Source organism: Megalobrama amblycephala, linkage group LG24 (assembly GCF_018812025.1).
Source record: "Megalobrama amblycephala isolate DHTTF-2021 linkage group LG24, ASM1881202v1, whole genome shotgun sequence".
NCBI lineage: Eukaryota > Metazoa > Chordata > Actinopteri > Cypriniformes > Xenocyprididae > Megalobrama > Megalobrama amblycephala.
Window position 1 is genome coordinate 7,232,987 of NC_063067.1, and position 24,510 is coordinate 7,257,496.

General features: G+C 34.8%; 1 protein-coding gene across 3 annotated transcripts in view; it reads left to right on the forward strand.

Moving 5' to 3' along the window:
- The window catches only part of chchd6a (coiled-coil-helix-coiled-coil-helix domain containing 6a), an 80,413-nt gene extending 60,181 nt beyond the window's left edge, over positions 1–20,232 (forward strand). For all 3 annotated transcript variants that reach the window (XM_048177986.1, XM_048177988.1, XM_048177987.1), the window contains one exon: positions 19,872–20,232. In XM_048177986.1, the coding sequence (XP_048033943.1) occupies positions 19,872–19,895 (24 nt within the window). In that variant the 3' untranslated portion in view covers positions 19,896–20,232. The remainder of the gene's footprint in view (positions 1–19,871) is intronic.
- Positions 20,233–24,510: the final 4,278 nt, after the last annotated feature.

Here is a 24,510-nt window from a genome sequence, read left to right on the forward strand (position 1 = left end):
ATCATGTTATTTTAAGTAAACAAGGCTTACGTCAAGTGTTTCGAAATTTCAATGGTTCACCACTGGGGTCGTGACTTCGGCAGTTTGATACACGCTCCGAACCACTGATTCAAAACAAAAGATTTGTAAAGCTTTCAAAGCTTCTTGAAGCAGTGTGCTTCATAATATTAAGGTTGAACCACTGTAGTCACATAAACTGTTTTAAATATGTCTTTTAAGTAGATTTCTGGGCATCTGAAAATGTTAATTATCTTGCTGGCAATGCAGGCCTCACTGAGCCATCGGATTTTATCAAAAATATATTCATTTGTATTCCGAAGATGAATGAAGGTCTTACGGGTGTAGAACGACATGAGGGTGAGTAACAAATGATTTTCATTTTTGGGTGAACTAACCCTTTAAGTTGTTGTTCAATGAGAACATGCAACAAAGAATTGTTGCAGTAGAGTGTCGTTACCATGCCGTCATTTTACGCCGGACTGCTTCACAAACGAGGGTCAATTCAATGCTGGATTTGCACAAAAATTTAACATGACGGCACATGCTAGTCAATGAGTTGAATCAACTCCACAGCAACTACATAAATTTATCCGCTAACCATTCAGAAGCTTCCAGCTTCATTCTAAAATTTGTAACTTCTTCCTGAGTCTTTCCATCAGTGTCGACTCCGGTTTGAACAATGCATGGCTGAACACCGTTACTGACAATCGTCATTTTGGCTGCGTGAGATTCTCCAGCTTTGTTGTTGTTGAGCAACTGAAGTGCGAGCTGTTAAAGCTCCGCCCTCTTCTGGAAAGTGCCCGGGTCATTAGCGTTTAAAGAGACACACAGGAGAAAAACATGCAAATTTGACAAGCTATAATAATCTGTGGAGTATTTTGAGCTGAAACTTCAGAAACATTTTTGGGGACACCCTACATCTTGTGAAAAAGGGCATAATAGGTCCCCTTTAAGACTGATTAGTGAAATAGTTTTGCAGGCAACCCAACAGCTAGTAAATGTTATAATATGTAGTTTTGCACATCCCAATTTTAAGCACAGATCAAAGACAGGTCTACTCATCATAGCAGCTCCCAGACAGCAGTTAGAAGCTATAGAAGCCCTTATTAGAGAAACTGTCTCTTGCTCTTGACACCCTTCACTTTGGGAAGGCTGCATGTCCTGGAATGAAGGGAGACAGAGAGAAGAAACGGGAGTCGGGCAGGAGTGAACCCTGTACTCTCCATCTGAGGGGGCACCCACGCTTCTCTGGGCATTGTCTGGGATAATGACTCCGAGATTGGCTGATTCCTCCATCCTGCACGCTCCACCCTGCACCGGGATCTTCCGCTCATTTACGGCCAGGGCCAGATGCACCAATGGTGATTGTGATTGATGTTTTGAGCTCCCTTGCATTTAACACAGAGGAAGAGGAGAGAGATGCTTGTGGGCAACTGCTGAAGGAGAAATGGAGGGGAGGAGATATAGAAAGGGATAAAAAAAAACAAAAAATTGAGGGGAAGAGAAAAATAGAGTGGGAGAAGGGAATAGGCTAGTTAGCCCTCCGTGTCTGATGCTGGATTGATGCTGTGGGCCGGCAGGGGCTGTTGTCAGGGCTGAACTTTTTGAGAGGCTGCCCAAAACTTTTAATGCTGTTTCTCTCCGTGCAAAATTTGCCCCCAAAGCCCCAGCTCTGCCATCAGCATTACTACAGGCTCAAGGGCTAATTCCCTGTGTGTGTGTGTTGATGTGTTTGTGACAGTTCAGGCCAATGCATGCTCTTGGAACAGATGTTTCTGAATGCCTGTCCACATATAGAAATACATCAGCACTCATATGAGCTCTGAGATGCTATAAATAATGTGAATATATAAGAAGAGCCTGAGAGTTTTTGGGGTGCTCTACTCTTTAATCGTTGCTGCTGCAACATAGTTTAAATTATTTTCGTTTGAAACTATTTTACTTAATGCAAGTTAGGAAAATTCATACATGTCAGGTTTACACATGTCTGTGTTTATCAGGGCTGAGACTTATTATTTCAGACTTCTACCCTAGACTTCTATCATTAAATCTTATTTTATTTAAAAATTTTATTTTATTTTATTTTATTTTATTTTATTTTATTTTATTTTATTTTATTTTATTTTATTTTATTTTATTTTATTTTATTTTATTATTTTATTTTATTTTATTTTATTTTACAGACTTACTCAAACCCAAACCCTAATACAAGTTTGAAGGTTATTATTATTATTATTATTATTATTATTATTATTACTTGTTATATTTAATAATAATAATGACTATAATAAATAAATAAATAAAATATAAACCACTAATGTTTAAATAATTTATTTTTAGTATTATTATTAAAATAGAAATCTTAATCTTAATTTAATTGTAATAATATATAGTATAATAAATGTTTAAACGCCAATGTTTATATAAGAATTATTGTTGTTGTTATTATTTAAATATAAATCATGTTTAATAATAATAAATATAGTAATATAAAACACTAAGGTTTAAGTAATTAAATGTATTATTATTGTTATTATATAAATATTGATTAATAAATAAAATACAATGAATAAATAATTATTATTAAAAAATAAATTTCTAATTTAGTTATTTTTAATAGTAATAAATAATATTATACATAAAAAATACAAATATCCAATATAAAATACACAAAAACACCAATGTATAAATAATTACTTGTAAAGTAAATAATTCAATGAGTTGTTAAGTTGTTGTTGTTGTTGTTATTATTAATACTATTATTAATAATGCGTTTATTAATTAAACATTGGTTTGTTTAATCATGTTGCTTTTGCCTCTGTTTTATTAAAGCAATAAGCTACTCTAGGCAGCTTTGTGTTGTGCCTAAAAACACCCTTTAATTGTGGTAAAATCAGTGTAACACAGTCTTCAGCTTCTTGCTTTATTTATGATTTTTGCTCAATAGCAGACTCTATCAGATTTGGCTAACTTCAGGGAGCATTTTTCCCCAAAGGTATAGCTAGGTTAGAAATGCGCACAGACACACTTTCAGCCCCATCCTGTGTCTAGCGTCCGTCACCACACACACGAGTCAGATCACAGAATGTACTGCTGCATTTCTCCAGTGAGGCCCAGAGATGGAACCTCTTTTCATTCGATTGACTAAAAGCAATTGGCTGCCAGGTGCTTCGAGGCCTTCCCACGACCCCCACTGTGCCAACTCAGAGCTGTGTGTGTTTCCGTGAGTTCTGATATCAAGTACTGCTGGAATATTGCATGACAGCTTGTTATTTATATGGTTGTGGAGCAAGACACAAATGCAACGACTGACTCTTACTCCAGGGTCCACAAACAAATCATCAATACGAGCACCACCATTGAAATAAATGGTGGGTTAAATTGGTCTGCCTCAGAGATTTCAAATAAAATGAGATGTTTCTATTGTGTGTGATCTGTGTGAGCTTTTTCAATGAAACAAGCCTGAAAATAGAATGAGATAAATGAAAAGCTAAGAAATAAAGAAGAGAGACTAGGTCAAGGTACTGTAGGTGGGCAGACGCTTTCAACATCTTTCTACTTAGATGAGAATAGTGTTTTGTCAGGGTAGTGAAGTTGAATTATTGTCTGTACTGAATCATTTAACTATCCAATGTCAGTGACCCTGAAAAACACCCTAGATACCAGAAGGTTTGCCCTAGTTATAACTACAATGACTCAGGCCCCGTTTACACTAGTGTGTTTTCATTTTAAAACGCATACATTTTGCCATGGTTACGCCTGTTGTTTACATGACACCGGTGTTTTCAAACCTCGAAAATGGAGACAATTTCGAAAACGCTGCAGACCGGATTTTAGTTTGAAAACGCCGGGGTTGCGTTTCACTATAAACGGAGCAAAACGGAGACTTTTGAAAACGATGATGTGGCTGCCCGCGTTCGCTCTGCGTATCCTTGACGACCTTGCGTTTCCTGAGATCGTTTCTGAAATGCTGTGGGAACGCCAGTGTAGACGAGGATCATTTTCATTATAAAACGCTGTTTTATAACAAAAACACACTAGTGTAAACGGGGCATCAGAGAATGGCAGAGAATAATTTACATTCTGGATGTTGGGACTAACTAAAATTCTAATTATACAACTGATAGTTCCAGTCCTTATATCTGATTGGCTGAGCAGCGTTCCAAGAGTGCTAATATACTGTCTAGAACTTCTTTTTTTTATACTGTTTTTATCACTCTGCTTGTCTGTGTTTGTGTGACACATCTGTACATTATTGGTGTAAAAAAAAATGTAAAGCATTTTTTTCTGCAGGTTACATCATTATGCCAGTAGGTGGATTTTTGAGTGAATTATTAAGTTGTTTAATCTTCAGATTCATTCAAAAACACAGATTCATATTAAACACCACTGTGTGTTGCTTGGAGATGTGCAATGGTTAACTCTGTTTTGACTTTGTTCAGAACTATTTTCGTGGTGGAGGGAATAATTAAATATTGTATGCTGTTTGTGAGATGGACTCTTAAAGAGTTAGTTCACCCAAAAATGAAATTTCTGTCATTGATTACTCATGTCGTTCCAAACCCATAATTTTTTTTATCCCCCATAGAAAGCAACGTAATTACAGTCATTCAAGATCTAGAAAAGTGACAAGAATACTTTTTGTGCCATCGTTCGGACGTAAACACGGAAGTACGAAACTGCGTTCACCGTGTCAACTGCGTAGGAGAATGACAGGGTAGAGAAGAAATTGTTGAATAAAGTTATTTTTGTTTTGTTTTTGAGCACAAAAAGTATTTGTCACTTCATAACATTGATGAACCACTGTAGTCACATGGACTATTTTAACAATGTCTTTAATACCTTTCTGGACCACGTGGTAATTTTGTTGCTTTCTATGAGGGATAAAAAAAAAAAACCTTGGATTTCATCAAAAATATCTTAATTTGTTTTCCGAAGATGAACGAAGGTCTTACAGGTTTGGAACGACATGAGGGTGAGTAATTAATGACAAAATTTTCATTTTTGGGTGACCTAACCCTTTAAGCTTTGACTGGTAATTTTCCCTGCGCCTGACGACTGTGTCAAAAAAAAAATAGCAATTGACATAGAAGTGGTGAAATTCCTCATTTTAGTGCAATTTGAAACAAAAACTGAGAACCTTAATATTTGTATTTATATTTATATACATTTATATTTAAATTACTAAATAATTATTTAAATATAAATATAATTAGTAGGTTAAGTGATTTAAATATTAAATTGCGATTAGTCAATTTTTCTATATTTGAAGCATGTTACTTTATTATTATATTTTTTATTTATTAAGTTTCATCATTCAAGAATGCAAAATTGTTAAATTTTGTTGCCTTGGTTTGATTTATAAATAATTAGAAGTCGAATAATTAATGAAGGTAAACCTGTTTAACTAATCGCATGCATTAACATATATTAACCACAGTTCTACTAAAAATATAAGGCTCGGTGCTCAACGGCAGGCACAAGACTTATCATTTCCAATCTCTGCCTTTCTTTTTTTTTTTGCCTCTTTCTCTTGTAAGAGCAGACGCCTCGAGCCTCCATCCATCCATTCTTCACAGTGGGATTATTGATTTCATTTTCATATTGCTGCAGGTCCTCCGTTGTAAACAACCTTCCCCTCTTTTCAAAAAGTGAATTGATCCTCGGTCCGCCTGTGTTAGAAGGAACCAATCAAAGGGAACACCATTATCTTTCTTTTTTGCAGCCGCTTCCCTTTCTCTTCTCCTTTTGTGTCCTGAAATAATAGAGCTTGCATTGGCAAACAACATCAAGTATAATGGCGAGTTTGTTGGCGGCACAGATTTGAAAAGTTTTCCGAAAGTGCCACGCTAAAGTGGTTTGAGTTCAGAACAAACTTATTGTTCCAGCAGCACATTTACACAATATAATAGATGGTGAGGATTATCTTGTTTGCGGTAATAGCTCGAAAAGCTTCACACAGCCACACTGAGAAAGACCTTGAGGGAAATGGATGGAGGGGCTTTTTCTTTATTTAATTTTTATTGCACATCTATTGAAATGTGTGTGGGGGTTGGGTGAACTAGAAAACCTTGATTTGCGCTTATATACAACAGAGACTGTTGTCTTGCCATTTCTGAAAGCCTTTACATCAAAAAGATGCAGTGCTGTGGGGACCCAATTACACCTGTTAATGTATTTGGCCTTGGAGACGCAACATATATACGTGGAGTTACGGCTCTTGTTCATTTATGACATCCGCCTTTATCAAAGCTGTAGGAAGGAGTGCATTAAAATTAATTGTAATCTTTCGTCTCGTGGGAAAACTAACTAAGATAAGTGTCTGTGTTGTTGATTAGCTGAACATGTGGGTCTAGGCTGAAGAAACACTCAAATGGGTTTTAGTAGCTGTTGTGCTTTACTGGCTGCTGTCTGTAGGCTAAAGGGATTAGGACTGCAATTCTGTTTCTTACCCCTGATGATCAAGGATACACAAAAGCAGAAAGGTTTATTTCACTCTCTGTTTTACCATTTCTTTCTATCATAGAATCCGAAGTGTGCTTTCAGAGGGTAAATGTCAACATGACATCAAATTTGACCCTGTGTGCTTCATAAAGGTCTAGTTCACCAAAAAATTGAAATTCTGTTATTATTTACTCATCCTCGTGTCATATCAAACCCTGTTCGACTTTCTTCTGTGGAACGCAATGAAGATATTTTGAAATATGTCTTGTTTTTTGGTCCATTTAATGAAAGTCAGTGGGGTCCATAGAAAGTTGTACAGTTTTACAATAACATGAGGGGCTGTAAATTACATATTTTTCAATTTTGGGTGAATTTTACATTTAATAGTTATTCTTTGTCTTGCTGTTCATGATTCATCAGAAGAAGAAAAAATTGTCTTGGTTATATTTCACCAAATTATAATAGCTTCAACGCTGAAATTACTTTTCATTTAGGCTGACATCACCAAAAACACTTGGTAAAGGAATAGTTCCTTCAAAAATTAAGACATCAGTGCACATATTCTGAATCTGTGTAAATAATTTTTGTGCAACATGCAGTTTTTTTCCCCCATGCAATATAAAGAATGGAGATTTGTAGATTTTAAAGCGTTAGTTCCCCAAAAAAAGAAAATTCTGGCATCAATTGACCGTTTGCAAAGACCCGCCCCCTTTAGTTACTGTTGCTATGTCCGACAAGGCAGGCCACTCTCACGCAGTGAAAAATACATAGTGGAGCGAAGAGGACACTGACAACGCGTCGACAGACAAGACAGAGCAGGTTACTTTTGATATGAAACAAAGTCTCAAATTTCAAATTTTGTCATTTTTTAAAGAAATTTAAACAATAAATACCGTTTTGTGGCTCTTTAATGTGTCATGACAGATCGCTGCAGCGCCTCAGTTCAAGCGGTTCGTGAACCGATCATCTCTTCCTACTAGTTCATTTATAGCATCAAATAAACATGAATGAACATCATAAGGAATGTTGTTTCGACCACGTACACACCATTTTTCTAGTTTCAAGCTTTGTCGGACAAAATTGCGGATTTGGTGTTATGATTGGTTAGATCGTCTGTCAATCAAACTCCCGGCGAAGGACCCTCATCTTAAAAACACAAATTAAGATAAATGTAATGAAACCTGGGATATTTCTGTCCCTCCACTGAAAGTCCATTATACCAATACTTTGATGCTTTAGAAAGTTCATAAACACTTCGTAAAAGAAATCCATAGGAATTGAGCTGAGTAACTGATGACAGAATTTGCTTCAAAATGGACACAAAAGCATCATAAAGGTATTTAACACTTTTTTTTTTCAAGTCTTCTGAAGTCATGCGATAGATTTGGGTGAGAAACAGACTAAAATTTAAGTCGATTTTACTGATTAATCTTCTCATTCTGTGAGTTGTTACCCCTTATTTACCCAGCATACGTCTGCGGCGCGTTACGGCTGTGACGCGGCTACCGGAGTCGTTCCGTGGCCACTCTAGTCGATGCTTTTTTTCGCATTTCAGAAGCTGCCCAGAAGTGGCTTGCCGTGCCGCTTCACTAAAGATTGGCGCCAAGTCTATTTTTGATGGACGCCGCGTCCAAGCCGCGCAGCTGAAATACAAAATAAAGTAAAAAATAATCACCCCATGAAGACTCCCGCTCATATATCACATCACTAGGAGGCCAGAAATTGATGACAAGAGATTCAAAGTTGAAAAACTTGAAAATCTTTTATCCTTGTCATCCATAACTGGACTTTTAAGTGTATTAACTTTGTCTGTATGCTACAGCAAAATAAAGTAGGGCCTAGCAATAAACACAATTAAACTGGACAAAATATAACCATTTGGCCATTCAAAACAAAAATCGGATTCAGTCTGATTTGTGAACGAATCATTCAGACCACTTTTATTAACTGGATCAAACAATTAATTGAAAAAGAAAAAAATCTAACTTACAATTCTTACAATTCTTACAATTTTCAACTGGTTACGACCCAAATCTCAGTCTCTTCCTCACACAAAGCTATTGTAAGACTTCAGAAGACTTTGGAATTAGTATGTGAGTTGTATGGAGCACTTCTGTGATACTTTTCTGGTACTTACTGGTCTTTTTTCAAGTTTGAAAGCTTTAGACCCCATCCAGTGTAATTGCATAAATCAAAATCTTTGATATGGTTTTTATCTTAGTGTTAAATCTTATACAGCAGTTTGTGTGTTGTTAGGCCTTTGTTGCGAAAATAGATTCAATTTGCAACTACAGTAGCTGTCTTTGCGGTAGAAGGATATTGGAACCAAATGTGACAATTCATGGTGCTTGTAATACAAAAAGATCAAATCAAAAAAAAAAAAAAAAAAAAAAAGGCTGACTACATGCTTGGCTCACCACTCTTTGTAGCCGTAATTCTCCTTTCATCTTTCAATCTGTACTACTTCTCTTGTGTCTTGCTTCTGTGCTTCCCTCTCCAATCATTCCATTGCTATTGTCTGCACTTTGCACTATCTAACGGCATATCAGACCTATTCTGAAGGCTTCATTTTGGCTCCGGCTTGCCACATGGCCTACGAACATCCTCACAAAGCCCTGAAGCCACAGTCAGCGGGGAACCAGAGGCCAAAGAGCCAGAAACACAATGGCTGATGTGACCTTTCCGTAGCGGAGCCGCAGTTGTGCACCACTGTGCATTCATTCTGATAACTCTGATAATCCACCAGACAGACATTGTTCCACTAAAAAGCAGCTTCAAAACTTGAACTATAGAATCTGCAGTCGACTTTTTTTTCCAGCACTCTCCAGGTGTGATAAAAGTGCATTAGGAATGGCTTTCTTGCTTTGTTACCCCGAAAGCATCCGCGTGCTGTTTCCCATTTGGCAACGGAACAAGGCGGTTCACTTTGACTGCCTGGTCTCCAAAAGCTCTTTCCTCTGTTTTATTCTATTGAAGCTGTTAGGAGGAGCAGCAAATACTGTTTGGACCGGCTATCACTCCATCCACAAAGGCAGGTTTGAAGTACCTCCACGGACTAGCTTCAAAGACATCTATTTTTTCACGGTTGTCATCAGACATCATAAGGAGAGCAACCAAATTGTGGGTTCCTTTACCTACAACAAATAGGTTTTTGTTTGCTTTTTGGTTTTCAGAAAAAAACGCATTGTGTTTCAGACTATTCCTACGGAAGAAATGGCTTCTCGTTTGAAAAAGCATTTTGTGAAAAGCGAACAATCCCATCATCCAACTAGCACAGGCTGTTTTGCTGTTTGTTTTTATTGTTTCACCCTTAATTTCTACAGCAGGCGAGCAAGAAGTTTGTTCTTTGAGTACCAGATTGCCTGTCAAGCATCTGATATGATGGATATCCGATTCAACCCAGACCAATGCAAATGGGGGTTGAAATCTATACTACACAACTTTTTGTTTCTTCATTTATGGGCTCTTTTATGTCCTAGGGTTTTTGTAACTAACTGATTTGTATAACTAACAGATTTCGTCTTTTTTTTTTTGTTACATGAAGGTCACATTAAAACCTTTTTTAACATGACTTCATCATTTTTGCTTATTTTCAAGTGTATCAGTAGCTAAGTTTCCATCCAAAGTTGTGAATTTAACTTATGCGCAAAATTGCAATATCGCATAAAACATTTGCAAATAAAGCACTGTTTCCATCCAGTAAGTCAAAGAGAACAAAATCGTCACTTCCTGATAAACTGGTGCTAAATATCACAAAGAAACATAGGAGAAGCCACTATATATAATAATTTTTGTCTATAATTAATTATTTGCTTCTCAGAGCGCGCAGACGAAATGCAATAAACGCGTTATCTTGCTTTCAGTGGCGGATGTTGCTGTTTGGTCAAAAAAAAATCACATGATTTTTTTTTTATGCGCATCAAGAAATGTATTCGGTAAATGTGTTTCAATCATAGTTTATGTGCATGTTTTCTTATTGGATAGCACTTAGGTTTTTCATGCGCATTTTTAAAATTTATGTGCATCTTGGCATTTCCATCCAGCAGTTTTTGATGTGATATCCCAAAATGTGCATAAAAATAGGTGGATGGAAACAGCTATAGAAGAGCATGCTAGAGAAAAAGTAAGGTAAATCACATGTGAATAGAATATTTTATTTAGATTATTTAGTATTTCCCATCAAGCGTTAACTGTTGAAATTAAGCAAAAAATGGAAACATTATTTAATTTTGTATATTTAGGATACATAATGCCTTAGTAAGACAAAGGAGTCATTTTATTCCAGAAATGTTAAAAATGGAATTTGCACCACAGACTGCTATTAAACAACATGTGATGGAAATTACACTGTTGTGAAAATGGTCAAATAATATAACAAAATTGGCAGAATTCTCCTTTGATTCATGTATGTCCACTGCAATGCAGTTAAATTAGTGAGCGTGTGAAGAGTTTATTTTAAGAGAGTTTACTTTCTAAAAGTTCAAAGGGCCAAAAGTGCTCATAGTTGAAGAAACACCTAAATACGGATCTGTGTTATTCAATAAAGAAGAAGGATTTGACTTATCTATTACTCGTATAGTTCTTGTGCCATACATCTTGATTATTGAACGAATTGATATTGGGTAAGTGCAGTAGGCTGAAAATTTAATATTGAGTTTCCTCTTGCACCTAGTTATGTCATAAACTCAATGTGTTTTTTGGAGATTTTGAAAGTGGGTTTTCTTTTGTTTAGATGGGCTGTTTTTTGGATGATGATGTTATTAGAGCAAAGGGCATTTCTAGCTTTTATGTCCAGAAATGAAAAGGGCAGAAGTCATGCATATATTGGTTCCTCCTCACAATGTCCTGTCACATCAGACATGATGTAGTGGCCAGGGAGCTTGGGGTCAAGAAACCCACCTGACCTTTGAGAAAGAAAGTAACTGACATTGTGCTTGTGTTTGAAAGATAAAGTGTGAGTGTATGCTTCCGACTTCCACATGTTCTGAAGCTCTGAAGAGTGCAATCTGTTTTAGCATCAGCTTTGGTTGTATGAACAACCGTTAAGGCCTATTCACACCAAGCATGGAACAAATGTTCATTGTGAACAAGATTTAGAAAAGAATCATTGGGCATCAGGAAAATTACAATACTTTTTTGTCATAATTTCTTCACTTGCAAGAATTAAACACTAGAGCTTTTATTTTGACAGAAACTGCCGTTGAGCTTTTATGTTGGCAGAAAACTACTGTTTCTGTGAAAAACAGGTTTTCAAACATTTCTCATTACAAATCTAGTGAAATGGCTGTAATCATTTGTCCACGAAATGTTTATGTAAATGTGAAAATAATGTTGCCCACTACGTTAAATGCACACTAAACTCACAGCACATGCAAAGATGCACATTCATTCACTGTAAACCGAGCCATTTTGAGATGCGGAAAACACTGGATCACGAGCTGATCGCGTGAGCAAAGTGTGTACTTCGCTTTGAAACATGCAGCGCAAACAGACTATATACTTATTTAATTAAATGGCAGTCTTTTGCAATTTGATAAGGGCACAAAGCCATATTGCGCTTTCAATTTCAATTTATTTTAGGTCGTTTGACAGATACTTTGCCAAAGCAATGGTTTTAATGTAGACTGATGAATATTCGTTTTGCTCCTGATGTGAATAGACCTTTTTGTTGGCGATTTGTTTTGCATTTTAGTTTCGCATTTGGTTTGAATAGGCCTAAAGTATTTTGTCCAGGTTGGCTCTTTTTGGAGAAAGAAATTTACATACCTCAATGAAACTTCCTGCCTAATGAAAGGTGAAGTGAAAAAGAGGTAGATCAGCTCTTATCAGGCTCATTAAATGTCTTATTCAGGACGTGCTTTATGCCAGATGTGTTGTGGAGTACTTCCTCTCGCATATTTGATTGCCTGTGACTGTGTGATTTATCTGACTATGAAATGAAAGGATCAGACAGATCAGAGAGCGGTATATCAGAAGTTGGTGAAGTTAAAATCAGCAGAACTTGCTCGTAGAATGAACTCACTGTCGCTGCTGGCGATTTCTTTCCTTTTTACCCCTCATGTACTCTGCTCAATGTAGAGTTCAGAGTCAAGCTCCCTCTCGGCCTTGTTTGTTTGTCTTGTTTGATCATTCTTCTTCATCTGCTTCTCTCTTGTTTGCCGTCGTAGTGACAGCAGCTGTCTCTCCCTGCCCTTAATGGTGAGGGGAGTTTAGACAAGGCCTCAGAGAGGAAAATGAGACACTAGGAAGCAGCTAACATCAGCCCAACTGTTTCTGTAGGTTACATCACACTTTAGTAGACATCCAATTAGCTATGTAGCTTTATAAAGGTTCACAATGCCCCAACAAACACCAACTATTTCCGCTGTTAGGTTTTGTACAATCAGTGTGATAACCATGAAGCTGTTCATACAGTAACCAAATGTGTTTCATATATATATATATATATATATATATATATATATATATATATATATATATATATATATATATATATATATATATACATATATATAATATGAAATTAAAGCGATTTTACATTTTTTATTAATTCAATTTATTTATTTTCAGAAATTTAATTTATGTTCAGAAATTTAATTGATCACAATTTAATCGCACATCATATTTGGCTGAGAAAAGATAATTTAAAGTCATTATTGTGACAAGTGAGAAAATACAAAAAGGAGATTTAGAAAGAATTATTATATTTAATTTAACATAGAATTTATTACACATAAACTTTTTGGCTACAATGGCCATGAGTCCATGAGGGTGAGGAAATGATGACAGAATTTTAATTTTTTGGGTGAACCATACCTTTAATGTTTTTTTTTTTTTTTTTTAAATTAATATCAATTATTATATAAGTCATTGAGTCATTCATTCAATTTGTTCAAATGGCTGATTCATTCAGGAATGAAGTAAATGCCTCTCTTTATGAATGGGCTATTGAATCACTGGTTCTTCGATTCGTTCAAAACACAAATTCATTCAGAAACACAGCTGTGTTGCTTGGAGACGCACAATCGTTCTGCAATGGCTTTATAGGTAACAAAAACAGATAATATTTTAAAATATGACAAAATATTAACTTCTTATTTATTGAACTGTTGTATAAAATCAGTATCACATTTGCAGTTGTGTTATTCGGAACAAAAGCAGCACTTGTGTGATATTGCACTCGTTGCTCATGTGATATTGCTTAACTATATCAAATGATATAAATATGAAACAAAAACTCATACAGTGGCATTTTTGCCCCAATATCTTGAATTTTGTTTCCCTGCATCATGTTTGTCACCATCAACAACTGTATGAAATGTCAGATGACATATGTAGGTCTGTGGCGTGCGCATTATTTTTTCCATAACTAATTAACATGTTATATATATATATATATATATATATATATATATATATATATATATATAAAATTTAATACATTTTATTATAATTTATGTAAGGAAAAATTGACGAGCCGTTGAATTCTTACAAAATAATGCACACCTGAGGTGGTAATGCGGCCACGACGCGAAGTGGAGTGGCCATTACACCTCGGGTGTGCATTATTTTCTAAGAATCCAACGGCCCAGAGTGAATTATTCTGCTTATACTACGGTTACAACACCTCAAGACACTGTTCCAATGTTGTATTTCAAGACATTTGTCAGGTTTTTGTCCTTAAAACACTCTTGTGTGTGGGACTAATTTCTTACGCATCTCATCCCAAGCCTCCGTTGCTAATTCCAAAACATCATTTCAGAACTAGTAACGGAGACTTGAGCCTTGATAGCAGAATAAACAGTTGATACAGTTATTAATGCAGTAGAGAGTGAGAGAGAGAGAGAGAGAGAGAGAGAGAGAATAAGCATATGTGAATTAACTTGCATGAGTCTGTGCTTCTCTCACGGCAGCATTACCTCGCTGTTGTCATGTATCTTAAGTTGCTAAACTATTTTACTGATTAATTTGTCAGAGCAGTGCTGACAAAATGTTTCTGTGCAAGTGTGTGTCCGTACTATATAGTACACAGTACGTGTGTATGTTTGAAAGAGAGAGCGCGCGAGAGTATGCGCTTTCAGGACACAATCAAACGTATTTTGTGGCAAAAATCATGACAATAACGAAATGTTCCTGTCTATCTAAAAGAAACTATAATACAGTACTTAACGTAAAGAAGACAGTATGAATCTACTTAACCCTTAAATGCATGACTGTTTCGACAATCATTCTTACATATTCGGGTCTTTATCGACCCGGATCTATATCTAACACGGAAGGATCTCTACCTGTCGCAATAATATAAAACTCCTCTGATATTAGAGCAACAATTAAAGAAGAATAAAATAAAGCATATTTTGTTACCTTTTGGAGCTTGAAAGGGCTCCGTTTGAGCAGATGTTTTATGCCATAATCACTGTCCTCGTCAGAGCTCATTTGCCAGTAAATTCAGCAAATAATAGGCTAGTTTTATGTTTGAGGTCACGAATATGAGCCCATTCGCGATCTCAGACGTATTCTCAAAACTATATAATTTTCAACATCTTCAAAATCAATATTTCGATCGCTAACAGCTTCACCAGATCCATCCAATAACAGTTACAGTCATATTTGATTGCGTTCAGTACTTGTTCTGCAGTAAATCGCTGAGCCATTTCATGTTTTTCTTATTTCATTTTCTGTCTGAATGAGTTGTCACTTCAGCATTGTGTATCAGACATTGCCACCTTGTGGAATAAAGGTGAATTGCACTTATTCCGTCATCTAAGATTCAATTATTGTTGTGCAGAAAAAATATATGTACACTCATACACACCTCGGGTCGTTTGCGACCCTATACAATTTTTACAAAAAAATGAATACAAAAATAGTCATTCTTTTATAATTTTATGATTTTTTTTCTTGTTATATTCTTTATAATGAATTGAATGAGGAATACCAAGAAGGTTGATGTCTAACTTTAAAAAATGAACGAGGAGGAGGGTAGTGAATGATGTCCCGGGTCACTAAAGACCCGAGGTATGCATTTAACGGTTAAAAGAATCATGACAATAATTTGTCATTTTCATCCTATTGTTTACTATATTTATTTGTTTGGTCGGTGTCATTGTGGGTTTTGTTTATTTTGTGGCTGTAGGACCTATTGAAATAACTGAAATCATTTGGCGAAGTGATATGGAACTGTAATGTGGTCAAGACCTGCCTAGAACTACTTTAGCCGTGCGTTTCCCTGAAAATAATTCCACACCTTAGAACGTTGGTCAACCAATCAGATTTGAGCATTCAGCAGCCCCGTAGTATAAACATCTCTCTCTCTCTCTCTCTCTCTCTCTCTATATATATATATATATATATATATATATATATATATATATATATATATATATATATATATATATATATAATAATTTGATTATGCTTTAATTTTTATGACTTTTATACAAAAGTTTTCCTTTGTTGCATCATACTACTGTTTTTTTCCTCACAACTAAAATCTATCGATCTGTCATCAAGTGTAAATGAATCACTCTTGACTCTTTTACACTCACACACTCTTTTTCTTTCTTGGCAGTATTTGTCCTTCATGCATTGTGAGAAATCCATCACAACTGTGATATTGATCTATCAGCGTTCTTATCTGTTTTATACGTTTCTCAGCTCTGAACCTTTTTTATGACACCCACTCCTCACCTCACCGCTTTCAACCACAGGTCAATACACCACACTTGCACAGTCGGTGCGGTCGGCGTTCCTCAGGTCTCAGTGTTGGGCCTATTTTAATTATCTCTATATCCCACACTCTTAGTTCTGCCGCCCCTCCACCACCAGTTAGTTCCCTGTTTTGATCCAGGAGGTCCTCAGGAGGGTTATCAGAATTTGATTCGCTGCACAAACAATGGGTTTGGTTGCTTTCGACCACAGGGAAAGACAGTACAATCGATAAGGGACTGAAACATATACAAGCCTGCTGAGCTGACAGTGGCCTTGTGCAAAAGCTGTAGAAGGCGACCGCTGTGCAGTTTCTTTGTGATACTCAATTATGTAGGTTGTGTTACTTATAGAGAGTGTGCTTTAGTGAATTAAATGTATCCTTCTTCCTTTGTGTAGCCTGTATATGCATGTTTTAATGTCCCATGGGTCACAATTTTTTTTGTTGTTTTTTTTTTGTGTTACATGAATGTCACATTTAATTCTTGGAAAGGTTTTACCGTAAACATTTTATATGCCTGTAATGTATATATTTTATTATTTTATCCTAAAATATTGGTACATTTTAAAATGGTAAAAACTCCAATGATTTTTTTTCACTCTAAAGAAAGTGAAATAATCATAAACCTCTTTATTTATATTTATATTTATATTAACTTTTTTTTTTTTTTTTTTTACATGAATTACAACTTCAGCCATCAATAATCAAGTATATATACATTTGGTTTTTTATAACAATATTTTGCTTCCGTTTTAATGTAACTAAGTTTTTAAAATTATGCATGTGAAAATATTTAATAGTGTGTTTTTAGGATATTAGCTATGACACTAACTTTAGCAAGCCAATGAAGTTGCCATTTTAATTCCAAAAAATATTTAAAATGTCATCATCCATAATTTCAGGTGTGATGGAAATGATGTTGTGGTTAAAATCTTCATGAAATTTAAGACAAGATGTCAGAACGATGAAAGATGCTTGTGTTTCTAGTGTTGGACATTGTAGGAAAGTTAAACTTGTGTAAAAGGTGAGTTTATTTTCTAAAAGTCCACAGGGCTAAAAGTTACCATAGCTAAAGAAACACTTATTCATGTGTAGGATCTTTTTCCACAATCTTTTCTTTTACTAAAAACCTTTAACCCCTCACAGAAAGCCAATTTAGTATTTGTTTGAGTCTTTTGAGGGCCATGCACAATAATTGTGCAGATATCCTGACCCAGGGTGATTTGTACCTCTGAGATGAAAGACATAAATCCTCAGAGGTTAAACTGGCCCTTGGTGCTGCTGACAGGTTGCGTTAATTAACTCGCACCCTCTTCGTTTGCAGCATCTTCGTTTTGCCTGCATGTATGCTGAGAAGCTTCAGAGGTCAAGGCCAGCATTCAGAAATAATAGTTATGTGGGTTGCTTTGAATCTGAGTGATGTCATTGCAATGTCCTCCCTTTCGCCTGTTTCTCTTTGTTTCTCTCTTCATCTCCCTCCTCTTCTCATGCCCTGTCCTCCCTCCATCTCCTCCTGCCCTCCTCTCTGGCACACACCCGCTGTAATGTATGGAGCACCTCTGAATGACTGGAATTAAGGGCCCTGACCTTTAGTGGGTGATGATTACCCATGCAATGTAGTCCACCCCCTCGCTCGTGTGGGCCTGAATCCCACAGGCAGTGATGGCAGTGACTACTGACTTTTTTTTGTTTGTTTTACTGTAAACTCTCTAAAATATTATTTTGGCAGGGTTTGTTTCAGTCCTGCAGGAACATCACCTTGTGGGTTTTTTTTCTTTTTTAAAAAAAAAGAAAAAAAAAAAAAAGAAAAAGAACAGTTCATTGTGGGTTTTTTTTTTTTTTTTTTTTTTTTTAGCCTTTTACTTTTCAAGATATTACAGCTTTCTATTCTATTATAAAATTAAAAATATAATTAAGTCTAAATTTTCAAATTTTTTGCCAAACCTTAATATTCTGGTGTATATTTCTGTCTCACTAAAATAAATAAATACAAAATTATATATATATATATATATATATATATATATATATATATATATATATATATATATATATATATATATATATATACATACACAGGTGCTGGTCATATAATTAGAATATCGTGAAAAAGTTCATTTTTTTTTATTGTAAATTATTTTTAAAAATGAAACTTTCAAAACTTTCAAAAGTTAGTTCAAAATATTAGAATATTTCCTAAGATCAATCAAAAAATGGATTTTCAAAACAGAAAAGTTCAAGTTTTTTAAAGTATGTTCATTTGTACACTCAATACTTGGTCGGCAGCACATATTACAGCAAATGACTAGTTCTAGCACAAATTACAGCATCAGTGAAGTGTGGCATGGAAGTGATCAGCCTGTGGCACTGCTGAGGCACTATTGAGCCTTCAGATCATGTATATTGTTGGATCGACTGTTTCTCATCTTTCTCTTGAAAATATCCCATAGATTCAGGGGTCAGGCATGTTGGCTGGCCAATAAAGCACAGTAATATCATGGTCAGCTTTCTGTTTCAGAAGTGGCTTGGTAGTCCTTTTCCTGAAGATGTCCGAGTGTGGTGACTCTTGATGCGCTGACTCTGGCTTCATTCTACTCATTGTGAAGCTCTCCCAAGTGTTTGAATCGGCTTTATTTGACAGTATTCTCAAGCTTGTGGTCATCCCTGTTGCTTGTGCACAGTGCCACTGCTAGCCATTTTGGTGCCCTAAGCATAATTCCTTTATGATGCCCCCCACCACGACCCCGAGAAAAAAAAAAAAGTTTGTTTTTGCCAGTTTAACTTTTTATTACCAAACATAACTCAATACCAATAACACATAATAGCAGCATCACAGTATAAAACTTAAGAACACTAAAAAGAGAAAGTAAAATCTTAAACTGAGTAAAATAGTAAAATCTTAGATTAAACTGAGAAGGGTCATAGGCATAGCACTTGCATATTGTTGTCCTACTGTTAGTTTAACTGCTTCTATTGTTCTCATTTGTAAGTCGCTTTAGATAAAAGCAGTACAGTTCGGTATGTGCTTATGTTCAGAAAAAAGGACTACTGTCAAGTAAAAATAAAGAAAATAAGAACAAATAATCAAACTACACTGAATAGCCCAAATACATACAATTGAGAAAGTTACAAATTAAATAAACAGTGCTTTTCAGGTTTTTCAGGTAGGTTTAACAGTACTTTTTAGATACAGAAATTGAATAAAGTAAGCAAATGTAAAATAAGACTGCATATAATCTTCACTGTATAAATTGAAGTTTAATCCTTATTAAAGTTACAAAAGTTATTCAGTCTAGAGCAGTGAGTGATTTCTTTGTCTTTTGTTGTTTGATTAACATTAAATCAGACCGCAAGCAGTAGGAATATTAGGCTGCTGTCACTTTAAGACAATGCACGGATTCTATATACTGATAGTGTACACGTGCTTTGTCTTTCTCGACTGTTTACGTTCACTTAAGACATAACTTACTATGTTTGCTTGGATACTCACTAAGATATGCATGTTGACGTGTGAATTTGTCCAGTCAAGCGCAAGAAGACTTAAAAAAGCAATTTTAATTTAGCATTCACACACTGTCTGCGTCCCTCATGCATTGTAATATTGAATGTATTGATTGACAGACTAAATTTGAATTTTAAATTGTAATATAAAGTCTTGATGTTGATTATTAAAGATCTTTTTTGTCTCCCTCCCTTTTTTATGTCACTCTCTGAACAGAATCTGTTGGTGAATCACGGATAGAGAGTCATTCACCGCGGCAGCGGCGCCATCTTACCCGTCGCTCCCATTCATCTGAATGTTGGGTTTCACGGGCCGCTTCATCTTAAGCCTCTCCATCCAATTACCATCTGATCCCAGGGCTCGGAGTCGCACTCCAGTGTACTGAACAAGCTACATATTACAGGCCACTATGAGTATTCCATTATCTGTAACAGCACAGGAATGGGATCACCGAAACGCAAGGCTTGATTTTTATAAGAGTACACTCAGGAAATCCTGATGCTTTTATTTGTCAGGATTTTATTTATGCATTGTATTTCGGCAAAAGCATATCTTCATAAATGGATAACTGCCCAAAGCTGGTCCCGCCTCTGTCTTTTATTGTCCTTCAGATATGGCCAACTTGAGATCAATGTCTGAATCAATCTGTTAGTGAATTAATTTCTGGTTTGTTCCACATAAAAATAAGCCCGACATTGGCTGTTTAAGGCATAGTTCATCAAAAAATTATTTTTATTCATCCTCCTGTCGTTTCAAACTGCCAATATGCTGTTTATTTTTGCTATAGGACACAAAAGGAGAATTAAAAGCATCTTTATGTAGCTCTTTTCTGTACAACAACAGTTGTAAAGCTTCTAAAAAGACAAACAAGTGCAAAGAATTTATATTAAATGTAATAGTAATAATAATAATTAGTATTATTTTATAATAATAATAATTATATCAATAAGTTAGACATGCTGGCTCTCTTAGTGTTTTTAAATCTTCACTTAAAACTTTTTTTTCTCAGGCTAGCATACAAGTGATTATTCTGTATTTTTTAATTTTTATAAATTTTTGTCTCTTAAACTTGTTTTGATGTATGTTTCTATTTTTTATTTCAATGTATTTTGTATGTTCTTGTAAAGCGCTTTGAGATTTTGAGACGTTTCTTCTACTTTTTCCGCTCTGAGAGTCTATGACAGCCCATAGAACCGCTTGCGGAAAAATTTGGAGTCTCTAGGTCAATCCCTCTAGTGCCACCATCTGTCCAAAGTTTCACTCACATTTATGCTAATAACTTTTGAACCGTAAGGGCTTATTTCCTCTGATTCCTTGGCGAGACGTTTCGATTGCAAAATTTAGAATTTTCTGAAAAACCTACTTTTTTGAAAAGTTTACACGAAAATTGAACCAGATCATATTCAGACCCTGCTGACAAAAAGTTATGGAATTCAAGTCGATTTCTCAAACCGTTTTTGAAAAACGCGCAAAAGAATTTTTATGTAGCGCTTGCAAAAAATAGGCATAAGGCTGTATCTCTGCAACACTTTATCGTATTCAGACCAAACTTGGTACGTGTCATCACAAACATGACCTGAGGCAACATGCAGCGTTTCGGTGCAGTGCCACCTACTGGTCCGGAGATACAAAAAAATGACTATTTTTGCTTATATCTTCTGATGGTTTTGTCTCGTTAGATTCGGGGCGTCATGCCGAGTCTAATGATATCCAATTTTCCCATATCAATATGTCGGCCATTTTGAATTTTGTACAACAATGCTGTATTTTATGAACCCATTAGCGTATCGTTACGAAATAAACCAGTTAATCATTATTATTGAATGTATTTATGATTTTACAGCTATTTTGTCTAAAATGATCTTAATAGATCTTTCATTGCTCACTGTTACAGTTGGTCTGATGCTCACAGCCATGTTGGCATTACTTGTTGTGCCTTCTTTTTGTGCTTGGCCCCGTAATTGCTGTTTGCAGCTATATTTATTATTATTATTAAATTATAGGGACAGTTACAGAAAGACAGAAATACCTTGAAACTACTGGGAGTAAATAAAAATAGAATGAATAGTATAATAATGATGATTATTTGTTATTATTTTTAATAATGTATTGTCATTAATATTAATTATATTTTATGACATATCAACAATATAATGTAATATTAATTATAATTATTATAATAATATTAACCATAACAATGACTGAACTTTTATATATATTTTTTAATACATTTTAAATACTATTAAAAGTTATAATTGTTATATGATATATTATAAAATAAATGATTGTTTATTAATTTCTGGGTGAACTATGCCTTTAGTCGAATTGAATTTCATTAGAAATGCATAAAATATTGTGATGTGATTGAATGTAGCCTATTTTTGAAATAGGATGAAATGATTCACATCAAGAAGAGAGATGAAGACGTGATTGATCTGCGAGTAGTGACACGGTTTCGGTGTCATACACACACATAGACATACTAGCTCAATTTGTTGCTTTTGACATGGCCGGGTCTCCCATGTGAGCTCAGGCAATTATGGTGAGATGGCATCACACACACAACCCTCAATTATCCTGCTGACACACACTGCATCTCGACATCGGTTCAGATGCGCACACACTCCATGTCAGAATATACACACCTCTCTGTCAAGCCTAATAAGGTTCTCAATCCATGCTAGCAGGATTGACTTAGGAATTACCTTGTTAAGGATACAGCCGAACCGAGCACATTTCCTTTGCTGCATGTGTTTATGTGCAGCTGGTGTGTAGGGCAAACTGGGATATGTTGCTTGGAATCAAAACTCACCTTTTCTTAACTGTAAAAGGAGGTTGTTGAAACTTATTTTCCCTTTAAATCTTTAAATAAATTGCTTATGACAACTGGCACTTCGGTGCTACCTACAGCCAGTCCAATACACCACCACTTGACATACAGTAATGCTTTAGAAAAATAAACCGCGTGTAATAAGACAGTGTGCTAACATGTGCGAATGTGCGAAAACCTCTAGCACAGGCTCTTCAGACAGCGATCACACACTCGGCAGAAGTGCCCTGCATGGTGTGCCGAGGACAAGATGGCAGGCGATAGCAGGAGCGAGGAAAGGGCCAAAGGTTAACATAATAAGTGCTCCATCATACACCAATGAGGTCTGACAGCTCAACCATACACAGCTCACATTAAAGAGAGAAAGAGAGCAAGTGGGTTTACCTCTGTACACCTCTAACACAAGCTTTCTAATCTTGTAGACTGTCACATATGCACTGATCAGCACCAAAATGCAAACAAAAACTAATGAATACGTACTATATGGGAAAACATGGTACTTTCCATATGTCGATGTAAGTTTGCAGGAATGGTTTTATCTAGACCTGTAAGTAGAATAGAACTAACCTCTAAATATATTTTATTTGTTTAAAAATAAAAATTCTGTTTTGATGCATGCAGATCGTCTTTTAAAGAAAAGAAGAGGACCACAATGGGCTCCTCATTAGTGGCATTTTACTTATAGGGGATATTGTAATTTCAATAATACTTTTTCTTATTTTTCTTATACTTAATTTTATTTTTGGTTATAGTGAATATTGTGTCTGTGTGTGTGTATATATATATATATATATATATATATATATATATATATATATATATGTATGTATATATATATGCATGTAGGGATAATGTATTATTTTTGAGCTTCAATGGTAATAAGATTTTTTTATATACATTTTATTATTTTATTTTTGCTCATTGTGTTCTTTTTAAGCATCATTAATAATGATTTTTTAAATGTATTTTTCTTTTACTTTTTAAAATATTATTATTTTATATATGCATATATAAAATAATAATATTTAAAAAAAAATACACTGTATTTTTTTTTTTTAGATAATCAATGATAATGATAATTATTTCTTTTTTATAGTATTTTTGCATGTAGGGATAATGTATTATTTTTGAGCTTCAATGGTAATAAGATTTTTATTTTATTATTTTTTTTATTATTTTGTTTTTGCTTGTAGGTGATATTGTGTTCTTTTTAAGCATCAATAATAATGATTTTAAATGTATATATATAATATTTTTTATTTTATTTTATTTCATTTTTTTGGTAGGGGATATTGTATTCTTATTGAGTTTCAATGATAATTATTTTATTTGTATTAGGTTTTATATTGTTATATATTATATTTTATATTATTATATTTGGTTGTAGCAGATATTGTATTATTTTAGACAATCTATGATAATGATAATTTCTTTTTATTTTATTTTTTTGCATGTAGGGATAATGTATTATTTTTGAGCTTCAATGGTAATAAGATTTTTATTTTATATATTTTTTTATTATTTTGTTTTTGCTTGTAGGTGATATTGTGTTCTTTTTAAGCATCAATGATAATGATAATTATTTTGTTTTTGCTTGTAGAGGAAAATGTATTCTTATTAAGCTTCAATGATAAGATTTATTTTATTTGTATTTGGTGGATATTGTATTCTTTTTGAGCATCAATAGTAATTATTTTATTTTATCTTCTGCTGTGAATGAAACTCTGCAATCAACTTTCAAGCCGTTATTACCACCAAGTAAGTATATTTATACAACCTGTATGCATCAGAGCAAAGAAAGTCTTTTTTTGTGAGATATATAGATAGTACTTTGAATATGGCCTCTGAGTACCTGTGCTGCTGCCCTTTTGAATTCTGACAATTCAGAACATTTTTCTGAAATAACTCAAAATAGAATCTGCATTAAAAAAAAAAAAAAAAAAAAACATAACAGCACTGAGCATATGTAATCAGCCTCAAGTGAACATGCTGTCTTTGTAAGTGCTAGCTGAAAGAATACCATTT